This window comes from Osmerus eperlanus, chromosome 9 (genome assembly GCF_963692335.1).
Source record: "Osmerus eperlanus chromosome 9, fOsmEpe2.1, whole genome shotgun sequence".
NCBI lineage: Eukaryota > Metazoa > Chordata > Actinopteri > Osmeriformes > Osmeridae > Osmerus > Osmerus eperlanus.
Genome location: NC_085026.1, coordinates 8,150,323 through 8,177,753, shown reverse-complemented (window position 1 = coordinate 8,177,753; position 27,431 = coordinate 8,150,323). Strand labels below are relative to the sequence as shown.

The window sequence follows — 27,431 nt, the reverse complement described above, 5'->3', positions numbered from 1 at the left end:
TCATGTGACCCGAAGGCAGCACGAGGGTTAACTCAGGCTGGTGTATTACCTCTGGTGGCCAAATCCTAACTTGAGATAAGTATACATTTGCCAGATATGCATGGTAAATCCACTGCTGATGTCATTTGTGCATTATACGAGTAAGGAGATTGTCATGAGCATATCTCACTTTGAGATTTGTCTCCTGGATTGGTGGAAGATGGAAGGTTGTTTGAAACTTCGTTCGCATGGAGCTTTTCCAACTGAAAAAGCACCTCATCTTAAAAGTCTAACGATGTGGGTCATCGTCAACAAAACGTCTTTTAGCAATGTTTGAGTTCAAATCAATGTATGAATTATTGTGTAGTGCTTTCCAGTAAATCTCATAATATGAACAGATTTGCCAGAAAGTTTGAGACAGCAATGCACTCTCACAGTTGTAACACTACCTAAAAATAGAAACTTCCCAGTGGACAATGATCATCCAACCAAGATTCCTGTCATTCCTCCCACTGTTGCTGTTTGATGGAGGCCAGCACTTCCTTGGACGTGTTGCTGGAATCCTGGAATCTTTTCATAGGAAAACTAGAGCGTGTATATTTGTGCAGCACTGTTTATGTTAACTCAAGCCATTTTGCACAAAGCCAAAGAGTTAGGTTGGAAAATAGCTGCCTTCTCCTCACAGTTGAGCCTCAGGGTTTCAGTGTCTAAGACTGGTAGGAGAAGGAGAGAGTCTCCAGCTTTATGTGGCTCCAGAAGCTGTCTGCACCTTACGAGAAGGCTGACTCATCTTGTCTCAGAACGGTAGGTTCTCTTCTATCCACTATGGTGTTTGCAGATTTGCAGAGTTACAGATGGTGTACAAATGTAAAAAATGCCAGACATACTGATAGACAAGCAATGGCAATCCTGCCCTTTCCACAGCTTCTTTCACGTGGTCAACATGAATATGGGAGGAATATGTACTTTGCAGGAGATGAACATCTCAACCTTCTTCAGGACTTTCTGTGTAGCAGGAGGGCTTTCGCTCCTCTTTAGCGGTGAAGCTCATATGTCTGGCTCTCTGACAGCTCCTGTCACCCACTCCACCCATGACTCACTGGGCTGGAGTGGGAGGGCAGCGATTACCCGGGCGTTCACAGCTCTCCTCCTCCCTGAAGGGGTGTAAGGTTTGTGATAGATCAGAGGGTTTGTGATTGTGTCTCCTTGTCCCCCTGCTTACCTCCTGTGAGGCTATCCCGTTGCGGCTGAGTGCTCTGCTCACAGTCACCGGGCCACCAATCCCGCTGGTGGAGAAAGCTTATCGCCCTTCTCTGAGGAGCAGGTTTGTGTGAGGCCTCTCATTAAGCACTGGAGTCCTCCCATCTCAACCCAAGCGATCCACTTATCCTGTCAACACCATGCCAGGCAACTGTCAGCCTCAGCCCGGCCATCTTTGTACCTCGGAGGAAAATGGTTGTAGCATCTCCTCCCATTCTCCTCCCCACTGTCTCATCCCTCTTTCTCCTCCTATATCACCAAGTCACCACCTCAAAGAACCAAGTGACCACACTGAAGCAAATGCAACCGGTTTCCTCACAGCCTTGCTGTTGGGAACAACGACAGACACCTTGCTGTCTGAATAAAGACTGAATGCACTAAAGACACGAGGATACCTGACACCAGGGCTGATAAAAGCCTATTTAATGGGGCTAGACAGCCGGTATTGTAGATCTGCGGGCCACCGCCCATCTGTGGACTTCAGGGGATTAAAGCAGGGAACAGAATATGCAAGATCAGCAAACTTTCGCTCTGCAAAGTTGGTAAAACCTGCCATCCATCTTGAAGTAATTAATCTAAGATAGAGACTGGCACCATGTAATAGAATAGGCCGTGAGTATTATAAGAGGGTTTTCACAAGGCGAGGTGACTTTTTGCATCGTAAAATACACGCGTAGTGAACTCAAAGAACACATTCAAAGATTAAAAGAACATCATCCACAAATATGTCACAACAATAATCCGTGCCTCTGTGCTCTGGCAGGCATGAGACAGGGCTCCAACTCAGCCTAGCAACCTTGAGTGTGTTAACGTCTGTTGACACACAAGTGCTCTCTCACGACCACAATCAGATTAAGCCAACTCACAGCATGAGATCTGTGTGCCCTTTTGCTTGCCTGTAAATATAGGTCACGTCCACTCCAGCTTTGTACTTCACAATTCAGACAGACATGTCACTCAAAGCAACAAAGAGTGCCACTGGGGGGGTTCAACCACAGTCCATATATGATGGAATTTGTTTGTCTCTAGCATGCACGGTTAGGTTTTAGCATTTGAATTTGTACTTTATCTAAGAATCATTAAATAATCCACTGCAGATAAGAAATTCAACGGAATCCCACGTATATTCCCAAATGCTAAGAAAATGGATCACATGATCTCATTTAATGCAGTCTTTCTGCATTTGTTGTCTTGAATTACAGACCTGATGTGTGGTTTTTACCTTATCATTGGAACGGAAGGTTCAGATGAAGGCATCCTTATAGGTCAAAAGAACATAAATCTACATTTTCCCATGGGGACTGTTGTACATTCCCTTTTACACAGTACCTAACAAAACAGTACAGGTGCAGCTGTCTTTCCCTCACTCAGACACAGCTTGACTGGAGAAATGTATCTTCCTCAGAGTAATCACGGTGTAATAACTAGCTTCTTGTAAGGACATTGAATCCCAGCTATGTGGCGGGCAGCAGGGAAGACAGTAGGGGAGAAAGTCTCCTAGGATCTGCATTCCTCCCAGCCCCGTCTCCGAGCCTGACCTTCTTGTGTGTATGTGGAGGATTAAGCCTGAGGACTGGTGGTCTTCCCAGGCTATTTTGGTTAAGACGACCGCCTCCTGATCCTCTTGAAAAACGATACCACCACATGCTCAAAGATTCAAATGTAATTAGTTGGCAGCTAGTCAGAGATAATACAGTGTGGGGATTTTTAACGAGGTGGCAAAATGGCAGTGCGGATATTTCTGGTTATACATTCACATTGCAATCTTATGAGTACAGATACATCCTATCTATCTATCTATCTATCTATCTGCAGGGATTATGGTAAAAGATGCATCCATATTGTAAATCATGCACAGTGCCACACCAGTAGCTCTAGGTTGCATCATGATGTTACAATAGTTTGTAGGTTTAAGATATCTTTTAAGTATAATTTTAAGATGTCTTCCGTTTCCTTACAGTAAAATGCCTGTAACAATGACTACAATTCTTCCTGTGAGTGTCTGTGTGTGGTTTCGGTTGCAGTGACTGTAAACGTACAAAGCCCATCCTGTCTCAGAATTTGGCCATATTGTCGATCAAGATTGTGCAGAGCCTCAGCTCCCTCCATGTAAAGTGAAGCCAGAAGCACTGTCAATAGCCACTGAGAGGGCCTGGCAAACAGGAAGCTATTGGCGCCGCTCTCCCTTAAGCCATCTGCAACTGCTCGTATAGCCAGAGCATGGACCTGGGCCACAAGTGTGTCTGAACCTGCTGCCATGACACCCCTACATTGTAATCTAGAACTGTATCATGGAATGTTGGTCTGGAGGTTGAAAGATGTGGGTTGAGCGGATCTAGGCAGCTTTGGGCTCAGGATGGTGAGCTATTAAGAAGCTGTTTAAAGCAGTAATGGAGAATAAATGGAAGTTCACTTATCGAAACACCGGATGTATATAAAAAAAAATATAGACATGCACACCTGAATTTAGTTGGTTTTCCATCTTAAACTAGCTTTTTTAATATAATTTTTCAATCGGTGTATAAGGGCCGGCGTGTAGTCAACCAACTACCTTAAAAGGTGCAGAGCAGTGGAGGGGAGCTCGTATGCTCCCTGGAGATCCCTGCTAACAAGAGGGATAGTATTTATAGATGGACCCCCTCGATGTATCCCACTTAATCCTGTTTCCCCCTCTCCATCCCCTCTCCATCCTCACGCCTGCTCCACTCCGCACAGCCCTCTGGCTGGCCTCTCCCTGATCACCACATCCACTGGGGTAACTAGCCGAGCTCTCTCCTTCTTCACGAAGAGCGGAAAAATTCTACTTCAACATTTCAACCTTATTGGAAATGTGGGCCAAACTATTTGCCCCCCGCTATTTGTTGATAAAGAGGGGGCTAAATTGCTTGACCCCTTGATTGCAGAAAGGAAGGACGCATTGCCTTTCCTTTTTTCGCTTTTTAAAACCGCTCTGCTTCTCTCTTTGTCCTGCAGGTAAAGAGCAATCATGTCAGCTGAACGCTTTGACTGTCATTACTGCAAGGACTCTCTGCTGGGTAAGAAGTATATTATGAAAGAGGACACGCAGTACTGCACTAAATGCTACGAGAACCTGTTTGCCAACTGCTGTGAGGATTGTACTCTACCCATTGGGTGCAACTGCAAGGTAAGACTACCTCCCTGGTCTGATTCAATCCTTTTCTTTCTCTCTGACGTCAAAGATGGAAGTAGCATAAACAACTTGGTTTTCAGGACAGAAGGTGCGTATGGTTAAAGTAGGAAGACTGGATTTTTTATGTACCGGTTTAAACCAGGTTTTTTAAACTGCTCAAACTAGAATTTCACTTTTGGTCTTTGCCATCTTTGTGTCATCACAATCTAAAAGTTTGCTCCGTAAAGCAAGATGTTGCCAGATGTTCTTGACTATTATTCTAAGCAGCCATTCGTTATTGAATGTGTTATTGAATAGTTCAATATTGCACGTTTATCTGTCTCATAGGACCTGTCTTATAAGGAGCGCCACTGGCATGAGCAGTGCTTTAAGTGTGCCAAGTGCAGTCGCCCCCTAGTGGAGAAGCCCTTTGCTGCCAAGGATGAGCTTCTGCTCTGCACTGACTGCTACTCCCACGAGTACTCCTCCAAGTGCACCACCTGCAAGAAGACCATAATGCCTGGTACGGTTGGAGTGTGAGGAGGAGTTGGATGATGATGATGATGATGATGATGAGGGTAGTGATGATGATGGTGGTTGTGATTAAAACAGAGATGTTGTTGATGATAGTGATGCTCAGGCCGCCAGTGATGATGATGATGTGACGCTGGCCCTTAGCTGAACCGGTTTGGTACATTTCCCTCCAGTGCTCCACCCTTCCAGGCACATCTATAGTACAGAGTGTCATCTGTGCGTCATCCAGTAAAAGAGTCGCTTGTGTTCGTAAATGACACTAGTGAGGCCTGTGCAGAGCTCTGGAGTACACAAACAAACACGGACCTCTGGAGCCCAAACGTTTGTGACTGTGCTCTATCTCAGTCCAGATCATTTATGATGATGTTTCCGAGAAGGACTATTAAAGCAGCAATAGCAATGAGAAGGAGAAATTGAAGATGACCATGACAATGATGACAATGATAAAGAAGGGGAAAGAGGAGGACGACAACCAAAGCCATAAATCATGAAGTAGTTATCTATCTTAGAAACCTTCCTCTAGTCCTAAAAGAGCATCAATGACCTCACGTTATCTCATATTATGGTCTGTCCCAACCCCTTCTCCCTCATCCCTACAGGAGGAGTTGGTCTATTTCTGCCGGGCAACACCGGCCCAGTGTCCTTATGTCCCCATGTTTGTGTCTCTCACATGCTGACGAGGCTGTTCCTCTCCTCTGGTGGCAGGCTCCCGCAAAATGGAGTACAAGGGGAACAGCTGGCATGAGACCTGCTTCCTTTGCCACCGCTGCCAGCAGCCAATGGGAACCAAGTCCTTCATCCCCAAAGACACTGGCTACTTCTGTGTGCCCTGCTTTGAGAAGCAATTTGCCTACCAGTGCTGCGCCTGTAAGAAAGTGAGTCCCGTCGGCTGTCTCGTGGTGTTTAGGCTGGGCTGCATTCGAAATCTCCCAGGTTCTCTGGCATATTTATACTCCATGCCTTAGACTGTGGATGAATACTAATAGGATCTAAATAGCACACAAGGGCATGTCAGGACAAATGTCAATAGAAATCCAATCTGGTTTGTGCCTGTGTGTGTTTGTGTGCATGTGTGTGTGTCTATGCGTGTTCATGTCCATGCATGTGAGTGGCTACGTGGGTGCGTGCGTAATATGCACGTGTGTGTGCATGTGTGTGTGCATGTTCATGTGGGTGTCTACGAGGGTATGTGCATGTGTGTGTGTGCATATGTCAATATAAACTGTACACGAGGACGGCAATGTGGGTGTGTCCACATGCATGTGTGTGTGTCTCCTTCCCTTAGGCCATCACCACTGGTGGGGTGACCTACAACGACAAGCCCTGGCACCGGGAGTGTTTCCTATGCATCGGCTGTAAGAAGCAGCTGTCAGGCCAGCGCTTCACCTCCAGAGAGAACTTCCCCTACTGCCTGGATTGCTTCAGCCACCTCTATGCTAAGAAGTGTGTGGGCTGCACCAAGCCCATCACCAGTGAGTCACTCCACCAATGTTTTCGTTCATATTTAACACCCTTCACGCTTTTTCTCGACCGACTCTGAGCCTCTATTTACGGTGTGTGTGTGTGTGTGGGGGATTTGTTAGCAACAGAAAAGTGCTACATATAAAAATATATGCGCAAATGCTCCAAGAATTGTGATGTGACTTCACGTGGTCTGTTGATGTTTGTGTGAGGGGGGCCATGTAATGTGTGAACATATGACATGGACTGAAAATAAATCTTGCTCATGTGGCTGCGCTCATCAAAAGTACCGTTGTCTGATGTTCTCCTGTTTGTGTGTGCTTTGTGTGTATCCTGGGTGTGCTTACGTGTGTGTATATTTTTGTCTGTATCTGTCTGTCTGTATACCTGTCTGTCTGTATACCTGTCTGTCTGTATACCTGTCTGTCTGTCCATCCAACTATCTGTCTGTCTGTATACCTGTCTGTCTGTCCATCCAACTGTCTGTCTGTCTGTCTGTATACCTGTCTGTCTGTCCGTCCAACTGTCTGTCTACCTGTCTGTCTGTCCGTCCAACTGTCTATCTGTCTGTCTGTCTGTCCCTCTGTCCAGGCCTGGCTGGGGCTAAGTACATCTCGTTTGAGGAGCGTCAGTGGCACAGTGAGTGTTTCACCTGCATGCAGTGCTCCGTGTCCCTGGTGGGCCGCGGCTTCCTCACCCAGCGTGACGACATCCTCTGCACCGACTGTGGCCGCGAGAAGTGACCTCGCCCTGGCGTCGCAGCCCTCCGACCGGCCACCGCAGAGCACCAGACCGGCGCTGAGGAACACCAAGCTTGTTTGTGACTTACGAACGAATCCTAATGCGTACATCGTCTTTCTTTTCACTGCACTTGTATTTACTGCGGTGGACGACTGTGTCTTGGCCTCTGTAATAAAAAGAACTGGGTGTCTCTGTTTCTCTGTTGTCCTCTGTTGAACTGAGCTGAGCATGCATAAAGAAGACAGGGAAAGGCTTCTTGTTCCCTGCAGGACTGCCTCCAGCCAGGGATTCCTGCAGCAAGTATGCCATTCAGAGGATGACCTCCAGTGTGTCTGGGCCTCAGTTATAATTCTGGGTGCGGAGAAAACAAGCTGTAGCCAGACAAGGAGACATGCCCTCTGGGCTTACACAAAGGGTACAAATCTGAAAGCTGCAGATAACTGTAAACAAACCCAGATGCATACAAATATGAAACAATCATTTCCACTTCCCACATTATATTTTAAATGTGTTGTAGTTAAATCAATTCTGTGACCTTTGAAATGTTCCTCAGTTTACACTGTATAAACAAGACAGACCATACAGTGGGCTTATCAGAATCAGAATTAGGTTTATTCGCGATGTATGTTAATCTGGTCACACCACAGCACTACAACTCATTTTGATTCCTGTGGGAATCCCAAAAATAAAATCCCCTGACCACCAGTCAGGTTGTTTTCATCCACATAAACATATATTTTTATTGGTCAAACTGCAAGGAGGAGTTGTGCAATGGTCCTGGCTGGGGGAGGGAGCAGTGTGAAGCGCTGACACAGGACTTCCTGTCAGGATGGAGTCACATGGTGAGTTCAAACTGCATTTCACAAGTCCAACAGCAAGACGCTGAGACCTGTGGACTAGAATCAGGTAGGATCAATCTGATACAGAAATACTGCAGCCTATTAACTGTATTGTCATCAAATATCCAGTTTAGGTTAGCTGCGCTTAATTGTTCATGTCCCATGTTGCATGTTACATACAATTGCAGTTTCAGTACTACATGTCAACATTGCTGAACTTTCTTATTTAATTAATCTCAAACTGGATGAAAGCATAATTTAAATAGACACTTGTCTGTAATGCATATTTTGTTACATAACAATTCTAGGACAATATAGTGCACATCCATGATGACTTTCAGAGCCTTCACTCGATCACTCGTCTACGAGAGCCCTAATGTCCCTAAAGAGAAGGACACATCCAGCATCCACTGTCTGGAGTGCTACGGCAGGAACATCTACATCGGAACCAGGGGCTCGGTGGTCCAGCACCTGACCCTACCCAGCAGCTCACGCTTAGAAGCCGACCTGGACGGGACCACCAGAGAGGGGAGGAGGAGGAAACTCGGCTCTGGCGGTCCAGTATCCCAGCTGCGGGCCGTGCCAGTTCTGAACCACCTCCTGGTGCTGTGGGACCGCTCCCTCAGCGCCTTCAACATGTTCTCTCTAGACCCAGCCCCCTCACTGAAGAGGATCCAGCACGTGTCTCTGTTCCAGGTCTGTGAGTCGTCTCTCTCAACCCAGTCCCAGGGTGTGAGCGTGGAGCTGGTGACCGCCTCCAGCAGGAAGCGTGGGATCCGGATCCACGTGTTGGGGGTGGACCGGTGGGAGTGTGTGAAGGAGGTGGCCCTGCTCCAGGACCCCGTGGCCCTGGCGGTGGAGGACACCGTCGTGTGTGTGGCCACCGGGAACAGATACCTCCTCCACGACTACAAGACGGGCAACGGCGTGGATCTCTTCCCTCACAACCTCAACAAGCAGAATGTCATCGTGAGCACGGCGGGGAAAGGAGAGTTCCTACTGAACGGACCTGACTGTTTGGGTAGAAGCTGACGACTGCTTGACAGTTCATGCACTGTGTCCGTTACAGACAGCTTGTGCAGAAAAAGCGTGTCGAACTCGAATCCCCAGAAACACTTACATTGCAAAACATTAAACACCGAAAAGCACTGTGAACACGACTTATTTTCTGCCTTATCAGACAGAGTAACATCAATGATGGATGACAATAGACTATTCAACATGCCACACACAGTAGGATCCACATATACTGTACATACATGTAGAATGCTCTGGGATGTTTGTATTCTAGATGTATGTTCCCTGTCTTGCAGGCATGTTTGTTATGAGTACGGGGGTGTGCCAGCGTCCTCCGCTCCAGTGGCCTGAGGGGGTGTTGGCGGCCGGGGTGTGTTTCCCCTATGTCCTGACCCTCCTGCCCCAGGCCCTCCATGTCTACAGCCTGGTGGACCAGCAGCTGAAAGAGACCGTCTGTCTGCTCGGTGCCAAGGGCTTGCTCCCAACCAAAGGTACTGCAGGATGTCATTACTGGAAGCACCCATCACGGGTGGATAAGCACTATGATGAGGAACGATTTATCCTTAAAATCCTAAAAATATGCTGTTTTTGTTTGTGTGTGGGGGGGGGGATTTTATAACGTGTATATTCCGGTTTTAATTCATTCATTCCTTTACTTTGTATTCATCCATTCATCCATTGATTCCTTTATTTATCTCTGTCTGGGTGTCTATCCATCCATCCGTCCATCAGATGGGGTGTATGTGTTCACGGAGAGAGAGGTCATCTTTCTGTCCATGGTGCCTCTGGAGGAGCAGATCCAGACCTTGGCTGGCTGTGAGAGGGTGCAGGAGGCCCTGGCTCTGCTGGGTGGAGTTCAACACCAGCTACCCCAGGACTCGTACCAGGTAGGGTTCTACCCATTAACACACTACCCCATGAATGCTACCAGGGAGGATTCCACCATGCTGGCACACTTTGGTCACCAAAAAAATATTTGCCAAATATTTGCCATGGATTAGGCTGCACAGGTTGTTATGAGTGTGTCAAGAGAAGGAGTGGCACATGCGATCAGGTCTAACCCTCTACCTCCCAAATGGCCTCTTCACCAAATATTTCTTACACAATACAATTTATTACCAAAATCACCATTTGAAAAAAGACCATCAGTCAACTTAGCACATTTATTTACAAAGCATTTTCCAATGCAGAAATTCTTGCAATACGAGAAGCTATTTCAGTCATGCCTACTGTATGCAATAACCCTGGCTCAGCACATGATTTATTTATGTTACAGATCGTTTTACTTGTTGTCTTCCAGAGCAAAGCTCTGATGGATGGCTGATAGGAGACAGTGATTAAGACCTGGCTCATCCCGCCACACAGTACATGGCGTCCCCACCTCTTGAATACAATTTGCATTCAATTAATGCTGTCATTGTCACAAGTTGTTACAGAAAGAGCAATGAGGGGGAAGGGGGCAATGCAAGACAGTCATCAGAACTCCAGTGTTACCTAGGTGGAATATTGTGTTCTGCACAATATTGCCATGCATAATGAATGGCACTTGGATCCTACAAAGGAAACACTTTAGGCTATTGCAGGGCTGTAGGGAATGTGATGGAGAGCTAGATTAACTGGTGGCAAATGACCAGGGCGTTGGACCCAAAGCAGGGTGGACCATTAGACAACTGGACACATTCCGAGGTAATGCACTAAAATGTGACTCCATCTTGCAATAGCTGTCAAGCACATGGTATGCATTCTAATGAGTGCCAACTGGAAGCAAAAGCAGACACATTCAAATATTCACTTTCAAATAATTATTTACAAATTAATCCACACGTAAGAAACCATATGGACTTATGCCGGACATAAAATCTCACTGGGATGCCAGCTTGATTTGTTATGTCTCTTAAAAATCAAAGCAATGAGACAAAGTACAGCACAAATAGACTCTCAGAGCTTGTCTCCCCAAGGGTTCTTAAAGTAAAACACAGAGGATAAACCAGATGGATTAAACAATTCATCTTCTGTGTCTCTTCAATCCACTAGAAAACCGCACTTAATCCACCTATTCAAATACATGCTAAATCCCCACTATTATGATTTCTCTGCAGAATTATGACATTGTTTTACAATGTATCATGCGATAGACATGGATGTACAGTTAAAGAGCTGGCACGATTACTACAGTACCATCAGATTACACAGTCTATGAAAATAGATATTTTGTTGTGAAATTGTGTTAACAGCTGTGATTCAAAGAGTTAGTTGTTTATGATGATGATGACGGGGCAGATGGCGATTGAGGGCGTAATCTGTGGAATCTTAGGTTACAGGTCAAAGGTCAATCTGAGGATTCTTAAATAAATATTCTCTCTGCATATGAATCATTCATTATGCTTTGTCTGTCTGCCTGCCTCATAAAAAAATTATCTTGCAGCTTTTACAAAAAAGAAAAGAAAAAAAATAGTACTGTATAGCACACTGCCCTTGAGATTTAAGAGCAGCCATATAATCCTCTGTTCTCATAACTACAGTATAAAAACTGATGAATGGATACAATGATACACTCATGCAGTATGGGCCTGTTCTAAGAGCAAATGTCATTTGGCAGGAACTGGAGAAGACCATAACTTGCATGGTTGGATTTGTTCACTTTCACCTGGGGGCCTTTACCGAAGCCAAAGATTTATTCATGTGAGATTAATCAAAACCACCGTACACATCATATTTCAAACAAGATTATCTTTTTTATGTTCAATATTACATATAATATCAAACGTCTCTCATGCAATCATTTGGATTGAACTGCTATTCTAGTGTATAGTTTGGTCAGGTTTGAAAAACTCCAATTATTCCTTCAAACAGTAAAGGTGAGCTGGACCCCAGAGAAGTCGTTTCACTGTATCCAGACCTGGAGCCTGTCTGCGGGGCCTTCCGCTCCCACCTAACTCCACCCAGCCACGCCAGGGATCTAAAAGCGCTACGGCAAGAGGACAGGGCCACGTTTCAGTTGTACCAGTGCTTCCTGGCGGAGTTTCTCAGCGCCGTCAGGGGGACGGAGCAGGGTCGGAGGATCGGCGCTGAGGTGGACTGGGCCCTGCTGAGGCTCTACGCTGAGCAGGGAGACGCGGAGCAGCTGCACCTGCTGGTGTCCTCCTCCGAGGCGTGGGACCTGGACGCCAGCGTGGCCGTCCTCCAGCACCACCAGAGGTTGGAGGGGCGGGATGGGTAGGGGGGGCATAGGACATTTAGAGGGGCCACTACCAATATCATTAGCTCAATGGATGGTTGACCTCAGTGAGACGCCACACTGTCCAAAGCTGTTTCGTTCATTCAACTGCAGTCTTGCTTTCTCCCCTCTTCAGATATTTCTCCCTGGGATTGCTCTACCAAAGTCACAAGGACCATATGAATGCAATCGAGGTAAAAAACAATCCAACAACTAAAAACAAGGGATGCACACTGTACAAATATGAGAGTATACTGAGCAGAACAGTGAAGCTTTGTTGCGTTGTGTCAGACCTGGGTGAGGATTGCAGATGGACACTATGAGGACACCTCGTGCTCAGCCGTCTATGAGCACATCGTACAGACTCTCAGCCTCCTGCCTTACAGCGACGTGGTGTGGGCGTTTGCAGACTGGACCCTTCTGAGAGACCAGGAGGTACCTGCTAAAGATCTCTTCTCTTGTCTCACCTGTAGAGGGCAGCGTTGCACAATTAAACAGAGCAGTGTAAAGATCCAATTCTCAGTCAATGTGTATGATGATATTTAATAATGATGTATTCTAAGAAAACACATGTATATATATTCCATATCATGTATTATCTTGGGTCATGAAACAATCGTAGCAAACTCATTCATTCTATATTCGAAAGGTGATCAATCTTTTCTGTGACTTAAAAGGTCGGAGTCCGTATTTTCACCAGAAGAGACCCCGAGGAGACTCATCTGTCAGTGCAGGAGGAGGTTCTTGTCTGCTTGAAAAAGTACCCTCAGGCGTTGGTTTGCTACCTAGAGTTTCTGGTTCATGATTTGAAAAGGGAGGTTAGTGCTGCTGCGACATCTCGTAAAAATACATGCTGGAAATATCCAAACAGCATGAACACTAACACAGAATTAATAGTGCATAGTGATGCTGATGATGATGGCACAGATCTGTCTCTCCTTCCCAATCTGTTCTCAGGAGGAGAAGCTCCACAGCCTTCTGGCTGTGGCATATGTTGCCCAGATACAGCCGTCTCTCCACAGGAGAGAGGAGGCAGACTCTGGTGTGCGAGAGGCCAGAGAAAAACTGCAACAGTTGCTATGGCAGTCGTCGCACTATGATAATGCAGCTGTGCGCGGTTAGTGAGCCCAGTGGCAAACATGATCCATTCAGAAACTCAGTATTTGATGTGATTTGTTTGTGACCATTTTTCTACATCTGAATAAAATGTAAATCCATAAATCTCATCTCTCATAAATCTCTCGTTCCAGCAAGACTCCAGCCGACAACCCTCCTTCTAGAGAAGGCCATCGTTGTGGGGAGGGGTGGTGACCACCAACAGGCCCTGGAGATGCTGGTCCACCAGGGGGGAGAGCTTCAGGACGCGTGGGCCTACTGTCAGAGGGCCGGCCGGGGCCAGACCAGGGAACTCAAGCAGAGCCTGTCCCTCGGCCTACTCCAAATCTACCTGGGTTCCTCTGGTTTCACCAGCGCAGCCGTGGACCTCCTCAATGCTAACGCTGCGGCCTTCGACCTGGAAACAGTTCTCCAGGTGCTTCCAGGGTCCTGGTCTCTCCAGCTGGTCTCCCAGTTCCTGCTGGGCTCCCTCAGAGGGACATCTCACCAGAGGAGGATGGGGGGAGTACAGAGGGGTCTGGCCCAGGCAGAGCTACTCAGACACAAGTACACTTGGGTGAGTTTTCGTTTACATCCTCAGTAAGGCACTCACTTCATTAACAATGGGACCTTCAAGACTTCCTGTTCCTGTGGACCCTTTGTAGTACCACAGTGCCAGAAGTAGTCTGTTCTTCCTGAAGTCAGTAAACCCTTTCAACCCCTCTCTCTCTCCACCCAGGCCCAGGCCTCAAAAGGGATGCTGAGAGTGCCCAAGGGTTGTGTGTGCACGGCGTGTAAGAAGGACCTCACAGACTCCGAGTTTGTGTGTAGTCTCACAGGTGAACTGACTCACACAACCTGTAGTAGCTGCACAAAATCCTAGACACAGTCCTGATTGGCTGGTGTGTGTGTGTGTGTGTTTATGTTTGTGTATGTGTCTGTGTCGGCATGAGTCTGTCTGTCTGTGTTGACAAGTATAAAGGCTTGTACTAGGGCCCAACACACAAAACAACAAATCCTGTTTGGACTCCTGGTTATGTTGACTCTGTAAATATCTTCAACTTACCCAGTCATTATGCTGGATTAGCCACTATCCTGGGGCTCTCAGAACACACTCCAAATCAGGGAGCAGGGACTAGACACATTTCCCAATTATAAAAAGAATAAAATATAAAGAATAAAAATACACTTTGCAAATAACTGAGTTGTATGAAGGTTTTGCACAACATCCAAACCCTGGTGTTATGACAAGCAATGTACATTTAACTGTGGTTATGTCAAAACCATTCCCTTTTAAAAAACCATAGATAGACAGTACTGGCTGTGCTGTCAACCTGCGGACTCCAGAGAGTCTGGCCATCCTGCTGCCCAGTCACTCTGAGTGTCCCTGCCCATTCTAATCCTTTCCATTCCTTGTGTATTTTCAGTTTATGTTCCATATGGGGATTGAAATGAGACAGTACACAACCCGATGTCATGTATATAGGATCGTATTCCCCCACTATCACTGTGTGAAAAAAACTAATTGGAGACTCGGTTGGAAATGCAGATATGTTATAAAAAGGTCATGTAGAAATTGTCCTATGTGGAAAAAAAAATGGACTGCTATTAAATTCTTACCAGAGCATGTCCTATTTGTAACATTGCCGTGTATTGCATTTAATAATACATCAGCAAATTGTAAGATATGGAAATTGTTGTAAATAAACTTAAAGACATATCATTAAGTCCTATGGAGGAACACCAGGCTCAAGATTTATTTATCTATTTTAGTCTCTATTTAGTCGTTAGGCTAACCATAAGTGCAACTATTTCTTTATGCTGATACATTTAGGAATGCAAGCCAAGGAGACGCCTTGGGCCCAGAAACAGTGACTAGACTTGTGCTTCTGGCTGGTCTGTTTGTTCTGCGTCTCACACAAGTGTTTCCAGCTGAAAGCAAGGTGCTCCCACCTTGGGCAACAGCCTATTTCAGCCATGGTCATGGTTGTTCTTGATCAACCTACAGTGTTATCAGTTTCGTTTATAGAAGGAACAAGTGAACATAGACTACATATCTGGATCAGTTACTATATGAAATACATGAATGTGAAGTACTTGCATGCTACCAGTGTGAAGCCTTGATTTGTTCTAGAAGGATCAATTTCATATTTGTTGTTGAATGTCTGATCTGACATGGGACATCTAAAACAGTTCTTCCAGCACTATGGCTAACTCTGCCTGGCGCTGGGCTCCCAGAGGGGCTCAGAGTCAGTCTTGAGGCTGACCACTGAGTGGACCCAAGCAGCATGGGGTCACTATGGGATCACTTCCACACTCCTCCACCCCCTCCTCTCCACCTCTCCTTCCCTCCTTTCCGGGCCAGACCAAGGAGGAAACTAATGTTGTTTTGAATACCGTGGGCTCCAAGCCTCAAAACAATTTTTCTCGTCTCTGATGTGCCTCGCTGCCTCTACAGAGCCAAAGGTGAAAACAAACAATAAACAGACTCCACACAAACATCAGCTGCACAGCAAACGTCAGCACAACAGAACGTGTGATAATTCGAAAGGATGGGGGATTCTCGAGGCAATTGTGTTGCTTTGTTTTGCTCAAGCCCTCCATTCTGCTGCCGATGAGAGTGTAAGATCCTTGCAATCTGGTGCTGAGTGTTACGTGAGTGTGTGTCATTGCAGGCAACAGCTCCCCTGGAAGTCAGCCGTGGATCTTTAAAGGGACCAGGCCAGATGGTCATTTCACACATGAGGGAACAGGATGGAAGCAAAAAAAATGCAAAATTTCTGAAGGAAAGCATGGTGGGGATCCAGACATTGGTCTCCATTATAAATATCCACCATCACCACAGACACGGAAGAAGAAGGAAAAACAAGAACATTTTATTCTTGTGCTTCTCTAAATTTAAAAAAGGCTGACTGGATCAGAGTAGGCTTCTGTTTACATGCACATCTTGTTTTGTTCTGAACATGCTCAGAATATGCGTAGGCCTGGGGATGGAAGATGGATCATGGTGATTGTTTTGTTGATTGTTTTATTGTTTTATTGTTGTTGAGTATGGAACATGAATTGTATCGTAAGTCCACCAATAGAAAATATATTTTCATTATCACTGTATATGCAGCTTTGAATTGATGAATCAATGAATTTCAAGCCCAATTTCTGAGCCTTTGCTTCCAACAATATACTGCAGTGCACTTATTGAAAATGAGAAAAAACAGCAGGTTGCTCATTAAGTGAAACCCATGGGAAAAAATGAACCTTTGATTCTTTGCATCTCTGCCGTTTTAAGCATAGCAGCCACAAATTACTGCATCATGTCTCTTATGACGCATTTTTTTAGTCTCTTAGCGGTTGGCAAGAGACAAGGAGAATCTTAATTTGCAACCCCTGGTAGCAATAATGTTAAGGTACTAGAAAACCTAAAGGCATTGAACCTTCTTTAATTTCTACTTTCCCTGACTAAACTAATGCTATAGCCTGGCAGAGTAGGCATGGGAATAAATAGCTGAAAGAGGATGATCAAAACGTGTCTATTTTTTAACTCCTAAGGCAACACTGTCATTTCCATCGCTTTCTTTACCTTTGGTTTTGGAGCCGTGCCACTGGGGGAGCTGGGCAGCCTGGCTTAGAGGAGGCTCAGAAGGGGTAGAGGCGGCCACCACAGGCCCCCACCCTGTCCTCCCCTGCACAGACTTAGGCTACAGCACATGGCGTGTAGAATACCAGACTATCATCCTGCACCAGGCCTTATCTCATGGGCTCGCTCCTTTATATCTGCTGCAGCTTGATCTGACATCAGGGTAGGGTGGCAATAGGGCTTTATTGGGTTTAGACTGAGCCAGATCGGAGCCCTTGAGTTCAGCTGATATTTCCAAATCTATTTGTGAAACACTTTGGAATTAATCATCGTGGCTTCTATTTGTTGACAGTGCATTACGTTTTTAAATGGTTGTAGCTGAAGGGGAAAGAGTTGAGGATTAAAACCACAAAGATTGTGTAATAAACAACAAAAATGCAACACGGTATTTATCCTCCCATTAGTAACACACATCGTTGGAGAAATGTAGCCCAGGCTAGGTGTGTAGGCAGTCTCTGAGGTACACGCTCACTGCTGGTTCAACCATGCTTATCTTTTGAAAAGGAGCTGGTGGGACTCACGCCATTCTGAAAAATTGCTCAGGCTTTTACGGAGCTACAGAGAACCTTCAGTTCTCTCTGTGACCTTCAGTCAACCATGAATGTGTTACTTATGTGGCATTATCCTAATGACTTGTACAGTGCAGGAGTAATAACACCATCTTGGATCAGGAACAAGGCTTGGTTAATGGCAGATGACAGTTCCTGGCATACTCCCTATTTTTATCAGATTCGGGGAACTGATAGAAAGCCATTGTGAGTACGCCTTCGTAATGGAGATATTTCAAATTAACGTCCATTCAACAAGTGTGTGGCCGAAGGTGGTGATGGTGTGTGTGTGTGTGTGGGGGGGGGGGTTGGGGTCAGGTGTGGCGAGCCCATTTGTGGTCTGGATCCGAGGGCAGACGTGTTTCAGTTCCAGATACATCATTTTTCATCCCCGGCTCATTTGGCTGTCTGGGAAATGCTCCAAGCACAGATGCTGACTAAAGGGAACCTGGGACAAACCTGCCACAAAGAGAGGAAACTGTAATAAACTAGTAGAGCTTGTGATGTCCTGCTGGCATCAGACACAGTTTTCCCAAAAGGAAGATAAGGTGCAGGTGAACTTCATGATCTGTAGCCTTTGATTCATTTGCTTGATTTACACGATCATGAAAACAATATGAAACTGATTTTACCAGAAAATGTTCACTTGAGTGCTGTTACACATAGAACATCATTTAGGTTCCTTTTGGCAAGATAGAATGCTGTATAAATGTTCTCAACATGTTCAGTTTCAGTATGTCCTGGCCCATGTGAAGGAGAGCAAAGATTTATTGCTGAGGCAGACATGATCCTCACCATCCGACACAAGCTAGATTGTAACCTTTATCTCCCAGACTGCGTCCCATGTGGGTTTTGACATCACTGATTAAAGAGCAAATGGTATAAGTTACAGTTACTGTACCCTGAGAAGCGAGAGGGCTTCGCTGCATCAAGCATAATTAGACATTTAGCACCAATCCTCTCCACAGATTAACACACCCATAGCCACATTAGAGAGGCCAGTGAATAATAGAGGATTCCAGAACCCCCCAATTGAAACCGAGTGAACTGCTTCTCTCACGCCCTCCACTTTCTCGTCTTCACACATCAGCCTACACATATTAAAGCATGAGCGCTGCCTAAGAGGGCCCTCGCATGCCTGGCCATCTCTGCTAAGACAGAAAAACTCAGTTTTTGTTTTATAAAATCAAACACTTAAAACATCAATATCACAAAACACAGACCTGAGCTGAAGTAGAGGAGGGCTACTGCACTACAGGAATTCTGTGGTTTGACTCCTCAGTACTCTTAGGGTATTTCAGAAGTTACTGGTCACAAAAAAATGCAAAAGCACAAGTCGTACTGGCAGTGCTAGAGTAAAAAAAAAAAACTTGTTATAGCACAATGACCTCCTAAAGGTCTGTAGCATCCCATCCCTTTAGTTGTATTGTGATTCCCATCCTTCAGTACTACCATACTATACCTGACCCAACTAAAGATGGACTTTAGGATTGATACTGATATGATGTCTCTATAGAAGAACTGAAGCCTGCAAATCCCTTTGGGCCTCCTGTAGGTGTGGACAATCTCTGGGTACATTATCAGTATTCATGACAGCATGGAAAGCCTTGTGAATCGCACTGTTCTTTGTTTTCCATTATCTTATCACTCAACGACCACAGAATGCTACCATGGCATAACTTCAGCATGTCACTTAACTGAGCTACAAAACCATGGCAACAGTGACAGTGTTATTGCTTGTAAATCTAAATCGCTATGTCGCCGTAAACCATGGTGATGTTCTTATGGAAGTCATGTTTTGTATCTGTTTGTGACTAACAAGTAGTAACCTGCACTGTACATACAAAACAACCTACAATTTATCCTTAAGGGGAATTTTCGATTTTTTTACTCAACTGTTTTAAGTACATTTTGTACTCAGTTGTAATTGACAGGATTTGCATTTCTGTTACAATTTCATGCATGATATACATGTTATTTTTATGTATTTAGCATTTTATTTAGACTCCAAAAAATTTGGATATCATTTTGGGAGTGAATTCACCCGCCTCTGAAGGTTCAGGTAAACCGCCTGGCAGAAGGGAACCTAATGCCAAGATCTAATCTGGTCATTTCTTCGCAGTGCTTTCGCTGACCTCTCATGGAGATTGACTCAGGAGATTTGGACTTTCACTCGCCCTAAAAAGTGACTAGCTCGTAATGTTAGGCTCTGGCACATTTCCGACCTTTAATTTTAAATGGGAGTTTCAGAAAAGTCACGGAACCTAGAAAGATAATGGTGGGTAAAAGTATAGCTTACACTGGCTGCATGCACAGAGGCAAGAATATAATTTTCTTAATTTCAAAGGAGTCAACCACTTGTCTGGCGTATACAGATAGGATCCAACTCTGCAATCAACAAAGGCCTCACAATGTGTACAGAAATAGAGAGTCGGGTTTTGGAACTGATCTCAACAAATTTCAATATGGTTGGATTTTCACACCTCTGAGTCTTTCAAAGACATAGGCTATGTAGCCCATGTCAATGCTATTATAATACCATTGGTCCAGAGGAGAGCTTGCCCACAGTTAGCTACAAGTACAAATGCAGTGTCCATGCCTGACAAACCATGACCAAGAATCCTCCGGATGCCCCTGTGTGGCTCATTGTCCTTGGACAGGGCCATGTTCCATGTTATTACACTTAAATGTATACAATACACACTTTATTTTAACATTGTGATGTATCAGGATGATTCCAAATGAGAACTTCTCTTCCAGGCCTGGTTGTATATAGTCTATAATAACTGCCTCAGGCTTGGGCCCAGCCTGTTTACCCTGCCTCCCCACAGGAAAACTCACTTGTGGTAATACTGGTGCCAAAATAAATAAAAAAAAACAGAAGACATAGTCAGTGGGAGGCTCAGCCAGTCTGAGCGGCCTGAGCACGCTAATGCTGTTAATGAACGAGAAATGACCCACATGTTTGACAAATGGCACAAACTGCTACCACAGGCAGAAAACACTGGAAATAAGACGTCTATAGGTCTGAGCACCTGACTTCATTGTGGTGTTGAAGATTATCCAAAGTAATGGTTGCTTTAGAAATGGTACTATATCTTGACTAAATGCCACAACTTGTGCCGATGCTTTTGCAGTACATATCTTGCTATTGTAGACTGCCATCTTGGGGGGAAAAACAGACCTGATTGGGTTTTATTTCTTTTTGTGAAATGATCACTGCTTAAAGCCATGACCATGTTATACTACAGCATGGCAAGAATTTCCATACATAGATTCTGTCCACCTGTCTGCTCCAATACAAGACCCACATTGTGGTTCGAGCCACGGTTTTATTCAACCACAAATAGTTCAAGTCTGACCAAGTGTATGTCAAGCAATGTAAACACTTCCCCAAAAAAGCACAGTTTAGGTGAACCAATATTAGTAGAGTATTTTTCTTTTCATTTTTCCCTCTTAACCACAAAAAATGCCGCATTTGGAGATTTTGTTTGAAATACAGCTCTGTAAATAGCTGAGAAAACTATCTCAGCTGTTGGAAGCCCCATCAAAGTATCTTATGATGGTGAAAAGCTAGCTGGTTAGCTTGAGGAACAGAAGTAGTTCAACGACCACATTTGTATTGAGAAAACCTTTCTGGGACCTTAAGGCATTTGTAAGACTTTAGATTTTTTTTATTGTCTATGGTCCATAAGATTTGTTTTTAATGCACCGAACTGCATATATTTAAATCCAATCTAAACAGTTCAACTTGCCATACACAGCTTTAGCTTTGTGGCAATAGATCAGGAAGCTAGGCATAATGCCTACAGCTCCACAGCACCCTGCTGTCTAAACATAGAAGCCCAAGTAGTTTATCATCATTCTCGTCTTTATTTTAATCATTCTGAGAAAAGTAGAGATTTGTTTGTTCTGATGGGGTTGCGGAGAGATTAACAGAAGATTCTTTGTCGGTAAAAAAAAGGCTAAAGGCATCCAAAAATAGCCACCATCAGGCCTGTGTATAAGAGGCCTTTCAGTAAGCTATCATTGTATTTACAGACTTATACATGCTGCAATTGAGGGGCGAGTGTCCTGGGAAGTGACGGTATAATTATTACGTTGGGCCGGAAGGGAAAGTCTTGCATGTGGGTTTCTATGGTTAACAGGTCCTCAGTGGAGGTCAGCAAATACAGCAGCTGGGTGCTGAAATTACAGAGCTCACTGACTCATTCTACTCTCTTGCTCTCTCTTTCTTTGCAGGAGACTTGGAGGCTTGTTCTAGGAGGGACGAGCCCTTGGAACAAACTTTCCACTTTAGATCTGATGGCTCTTCAGAAACACAGAGAGGAAAGAAAACCTTTGTGTGTGCTGTACCGCTTGCAAATCCACTTTTGTAAAGTAAACATCATAAGCTTTATGTAGACATTTCTTAAACACTGTCTAATACTGAGAAGCTCCACTTATAAAACAGTCTCCTGGCTTTAGAGATGTTAGGGCCTGTCTGTGTATGTATAGCACTAGGACTGAGACAGCCTCAACCGAAAGATGACCATCAGCCAGCCAACTTTAATATCATGTGGTTTCCATCGTATAGTTGCTCTTGTGATAGAAATATACTAGACATGTTGTCCTACAGACAGTTTTCTGATCTGTTTTCCGAGACAGTTTTCCACAATCTCAGGCCACATGAGGCTTTAACGTGCACACAACACAGGCACACTCCGAGAAGCAGCGTCTGGGCCACTTTTTCAAAATATCCTGCAAACATGGAGGGCTTGGTTCAACCAAAACCTCTGGACAAACAGATCACAAAGACGACCACGGACATCATGCAAAGTCTGGCCAATGAATACGCCATTATAAGTGTATTTTCTTTGAATTATTTTGGACAAGTTCCTTCCTCTACGATGACCAGACACCAAAACATCAGTAAAAGCCAGAGGTCTTGGTTATGTCCTGCGAAATAAAAGTATCGTTTTTTGCAACTAAGAATGCACTCAGGTATTTGTTTTTGCAGTGAGTCACCATTGGTACACGCTTAACAGCCTGCCGTTAGTTAGATTGAACAATAATCGTGACAATAGCAAATAGCGCTATATTCTACCATAACACACATTCCTTCTATCACTTTAGTTCAGACTCTGCAGGCACAGTTTATTTTAGACATACATAGTTGTGAACAGAGCTGTTTCTGACACTAGCGAGTGTCAGCTCCCACAGCCACCCCAGTCTTTCAGCCACCCCAGGCCTCTAAACCACAGAACCCCAGCCTCAGCCCTGGCCTCAGGGTGCTGGGAAGCATGTGCAGAGCCCTGCTTGGTTTCCTGTGACAGTGGGAGAGCATATACAGTAGAAGGGAGATATGTAAATAATGTTTCCTCCGGGTTCACTTTTTAGCACCCGTAATTTTGGACCATCTTGGCTGGCCTCAGACACAAGAACACTTGTTTTGTCTCCCCAAGACCCATTATGGCGCCTAGGTTAGCATCCATTTTGGAGAGCAGTGTGACAGTGTCTACTCTCAGCTTCCTGTCTGTAGCTTTCCTTATTTTTTAAGGTAGGTTTGTAATTGTAAAGGTAGGTAATTTTCAATTTTTTGGACAGGAATGTTTATTTTACAATAGACACAGAGTTTATTTTATCTGGTAACAGTACATAATTTGTTCTATAACCTGTTGACAGACTTCGTTCAGGCTCCTCTTTCACACTTTGACACATTTTTCAAGTTTTGTAGTCAAATGGCTGACATTATTCCATGCAGACAGCGCAACCTGCAATTTACAGGGTCTTGATGTCTTAGATTAGTGATTATGCTTAAATACAGGACTCAACCACCAACACTTATGTGCTGAACTTTGATACCCTTAAATGATTCTACAAGCATATACTCTTTTCTCCCTTTGCGTCAGTAAGACCCAGGGAATTGTTCAAGTAAAGCCATAAAGGAGACAAGAAACATGGCAGGGAATCCAAAGAACACATTTAAAAGTCTTTTTTTACAACATAATGAAGGTATATGGAAAGTTAATTCCCCATTTCAGTTCCCTGGTGTGAACCTTTGTTCAACCTAAGCTAATTAAAGTAAGAGTGTCTCCTGAAAGAGTCAGAAATTCCCTTTCTGTACAGTAACATTGTGACTTTCCTCAAACCAAATCACTCAGCAGCTTACAAACCCACTACATTGTAGGTCCAGACCAATGGCTGAGCTTAACTGTCATCCAATGGCATGATGGAATGATGGCAGTCCATTCTAACAAAGTGAACTGGTTTTTGTTGAATTGGCTCTGAGAGCACAGTGGTTTTAGGTATCCAGATGGGTTACCAATGTCATCTGTAGCAGTACACTTAGACACACAACAACCAGATGGTTCAGAAACTTTAATCTACACATTATTAATTTACAAAGAAAACTTCTGTGAGACATACTGGCAAGTGTATGGCGCTAGCTATGCATTTGTGGGTGTGCCGATTTACGTTTCAACCTCTGTTTCCACGAAGCCACTCTGCAGCACTGCTACAGGGTTGCTTTGGGGACCCTGTAATTTTGCCACCAACCAGTCACAAGGGCTCCCACCAACCCTAGCATCCATGAGGCTCAAAGTACCTCTTAGTGGTCCATTGAGTTTATTGAACAGCTTAAATCAGTATCCCAGACATGATGGTGTATCTTTAGCCTTAGCTTAGCTCACGTGCTGGGTTAGGGTTAGGTCTCTCTTACATCAACCAACAATTATGTTTTTTCTCTGGGTGTGGGAGAGGGCCACTCAGCACAGGGGGGAAACCAGAAATATCAGTTTCCTTGGCACAAGAGGGCACAAAAATAACAGACAAAATGGGAAACCTTTTCTTTGGACACTCATCATCCCACACGTTGTAACCAGTTTACCGTCAGCTCTGCTTCTCTCTCTCGGGGGGGACAAGAGGGAAGGCCTTCTGAGCGCTGAGTGTGTTGTATGGCGTTACAAACTAGGACAGGCTGACCAAGGAACCCCTCAGGATGGTGGTTGTAGAACTCTAAGGTCAGGGGAGAAGTGGCCCTGCCATGACGTCTTTCTCTTCGTCCACTCCTCCCACTCTGGCTCCTCCCACTCTGGCTCCTCCCACTCCTGCTCCTCCCATCCATGAACTGTGCTCAGGGCTGAGAAAGGTGATAAACACACTCTCAGCACAAATACAGTATATCACACACACATTTGATACACAGTCGGTGTAGGCAGAAGAATAAGGAACCCAATGCCCTCAACCCTCTCTTTATGACATGGAACAATTTATTAAACTGTTTTCATAATTTGATATATTGTCAGTTAAAGGGTCTGTGACACTCACACACTACGAAGTGACAAGTGAGTTTAATACGTGTGGATTTTACCAGTGTTTGGTATTAGACTATATAATATCTACGTCATCGACTTTCTATTCTAATGTGGTTGCCATAATCCCTAATGGTTATTACAACGGAGGCAGGGCAGCCACATCAAACTATTGTGGGAGTGTTATGAGTTGAGCAGGCATACAGGGAAGAAACAGCCAGCCATGTACTTTCATTTGGTCCTTTAACAGTCAACTCCAACCCAAAGAAACACAACAGTTAGTGCTTCACACATGCAGGCCATGGAGTGTGGCAAAACATTGGGAATGCACAAAAACCAAGCAAATGACACTGTTAATTTGCTCACCTAATGCCAAGGTACACAGCTGTTCTAAGGCATGCATCGAGTTTAGTTCCCTCAGCACATGCTGAGATGCAAATTAAAGCAGTTTTTTTTCTTCATCTTTCTCCTACAAATGTGTGGTTTGAACTGTTAAAAAAAAAACACATAAATAAACTGGAATTATCTGAACCTAGAAACTCATAAAATAGTTACTCCACCCTCTGTTGCTCTGTCATTTAGCTAACACTGACTGAGCTGCGACATGGACTCTTGTGGCGTGTGAACATAAATAGAATAAAATGATAGAGCTGTAGATTGGGCCTATCAGTATACAGTAGGTGGCACAGGAAACACATGCTGCCTTGGCAGGGGTGGCGGCTTGCTTACTTAGTGTACGCCAGCCTAGAAAGTTCAAATTCAGAAATTTGTTTGTATACAACCTTAGTCTACTATTTGTCAAAAGAAAACAATCAGATTGCTAACCCTGGATGGCTACGATGTCTGGCTGTCAACCTTTCCATGGAGAAAAATGCAAATGAAGTTACAGTAATTTTCATTTGATAGGGACAACATGTTCAAACAATGCTTGTCAACCATGATTGATTATTTCACTATAAACCAGGGCAAGGTAGCACTTTGGAAAATGACAGTTAATTTGGTCTAATTCTAAAATTGGAAAGGTTCAAACAAGTCCCATGTTCTTGGAATGTTTAATTATACCCTTGAGTAAAGGATACTTTCTGGCTTGTGTGATGGTGAAATCTCTCCACACAATCTTCCTAAATCCTCAGATTTCTACTATGCATCCATATCATCAGCGATACAAATAGACAGAAAAACACTCAAACGAATCGGCACACAGGAAAATGCAAGCAGGAAATCTTCCATAAATGGTCTTGCCTTGAGAAAAAAAAGGTTTAAGGGAGGCAGGCGATCTGTGTATTGAGTACCCTACACATCATTTATGGCAGCCTGTGTTAAAACGTATGATTATTTGGGTGTATGCATTTCCTATGTGGCCTGGGTGAAATTGAGAAATTACAGCTGGAGGAACCCAAAGTAAGCAGAGCAAGGTGGAGAGTGAGGGAGGATGGGGACAGTAATAGGCTACTGGGGGGTATTGCTGATTGAGGAAATACTACATCATGACAGTCAGAGGTTGTAATTGTAGGAATCAGGCCTGAAACCTCTGATGATGTATATTCACAGAGAACTCCAAAAATAACAAAAGGCCACCACAGTATCCAATGCCACTTCCCAGCACTCCTGAGAATAACCCCAGTAGAACCTGCTCTCTGGTGTTCAAGATGAAGTATTGCAGCTCAGTGTTCTTTCACCACACACTGGCCTTGCATTCACTGGGCTGCAGATAGAAACAGTTTCAACACAAATGTCTTTTCCAGTGGCTCTTTATATATCTTTATGAGATGTTTCGAGGGTGAAGCACTTACAAAAATATAAACTGACTATAAACTGTTAAGCCTGAAATAGTGTGCAAAATCAAAGGCTAAGTATACTTGACCAAACAGGCAAGCTGACCAAACAGATTCTCAGATATGTTCAGCTCAGTAGAAATATTTAACCTAATGGCTAGGTGCTGTACATCAGAATTCTGAATGTCAAATTAATAATACCAAATCTATTTATTAAATGGTTTTCAAGTGGTAGCTAAAGATGTATTCATAACCAACCCTGCCGCTACAGCAACGTTGCCCCAGAGTGTTTACCTGATGGGGGGAAGGGATGGAGGGGGCCCAGACGGTCAGAAGAGGTGAAGAACATGTCAAACACAGACCAACTGGGGCAGATGTAAATATGGAGATGTCCAGTCTCCTGTCCTCAATGCCACCTTTGTAAGAAGATGGGTTCCACTAAAGGGGCAACCAGAAACAAGGGCTGTTTTCATATTTGTTTTGACTATGGAGGTGGGAATATTTGTGGATTTTCTGCACTGTGCAATAAATTGCTTACATTTTAAGTTATATTGAGAAAAATATGGTGCTCAGAAGGTACAATGTTTAAGGCTGGGGGCAGTTATAGAGGAAGGTCTATACTAACAAGTGAATACTAAAAGTGAATCTAATTCTTATGTCAAAGTCTATTTGAAACTTTTTTACATTTTAGTACCTGAACTTAATTCTTTTTTTGTAGAAGAACTCTTCAAGAACTCCTAATCCTATCTATCTTCAAGGAATATTCCTCGGCAGATCACCCTGATGTGACATGCCTGCACTGGGCAGATCTGCCTTCTAATTACAGCCCTGCTCTGAGGAGGGAGGTACTTGTGTGGTGGGGGCTTTTTTAATGATGCAAGGGGCAGATATGGTATAAATACCAACAGT

The 27,431-nt window shown here is 44.4% G+C and overlaps 2 protein-coding genes across 3 annotated transcripts; both read left to right on the top strand.

The window, feature by feature from the left end:
* The first annotated feature begins 765 nt into the window (after positions 1 to 765).
* On the top strand, positions 766 to 7,295 carry fhl5 (four and a half LIM domains 5). 2 transcript variants are annotated; one of them, XM_062469884.1, is made up of 7 exons: positions 766 to 783; positions 3,955 to 3,994; positions 4,213 to 4,384; positions 4,718 to 4,892; positions 5,609 to 5,778; positions 6,189 to 6,375; positions 6,956 to 7,295. In XM_062469884.1, the coding sequence occupies exons 3-7, from the start codon at positions 4,226 to 4,228 to the stop codon at positions 7,105 to 7,107; spliced, it is 843 nt and encodes a 280-aa protein (XP_062325868.1). In that variant the 5' UTR covers positions 766 to 783; positions 3,955 to 3,994; positions 4,213 to 4,225; the 3' UTR covers positions 7,108 to 7,295. The 2 variants fall into 2 exon arrangements, with proteins under 2 accessions (XP_062325868.1, XP_062325867.1); XM_062469883.1 differs by lacking the exon at positions 766 to 783 and having other exon boundaries at positions 3,860 to 3,994.
* Positions 7,296 to 7,944: 649 nt separating this feature from the next.
* si:ch211-266g18.9 (transforming growth factor-beta receptor-associated protein 1) lies at positions 7,945 to 16,648 on the top strand. The gene is made up of 12 exons (XM_062470253.1): positions 7,945 to 8,011; positions 8,253 to 8,965; positions 9,258 to 9,452; positions 9,694 to 9,848; positions 11,561 to 11,643; positions 11,815 to 12,159; positions 12,315 to 12,372; positions 12,470 to 12,613; positions 12,856 to 12,996; positions 13,136 to 13,295; positions 13,429 to 13,850; positions 14,013 to 16,648. Exons 2-12 carry the CDS (start codon positions 8,272 to 8,274, stop codon positions 14,154 to 14,156), a joined length of 2,541 nt encoding a protein of 846 aa, XP_062326237.1. The 5' UTR covers positions 7,945 to 8,011; positions 8,253 to 8,271; the 3' UTR covers positions 14,157 to 16,648.
* The last annotated feature ends 10,783 nt before the right edge of the window (positions 16,649 to 27,431 follow it).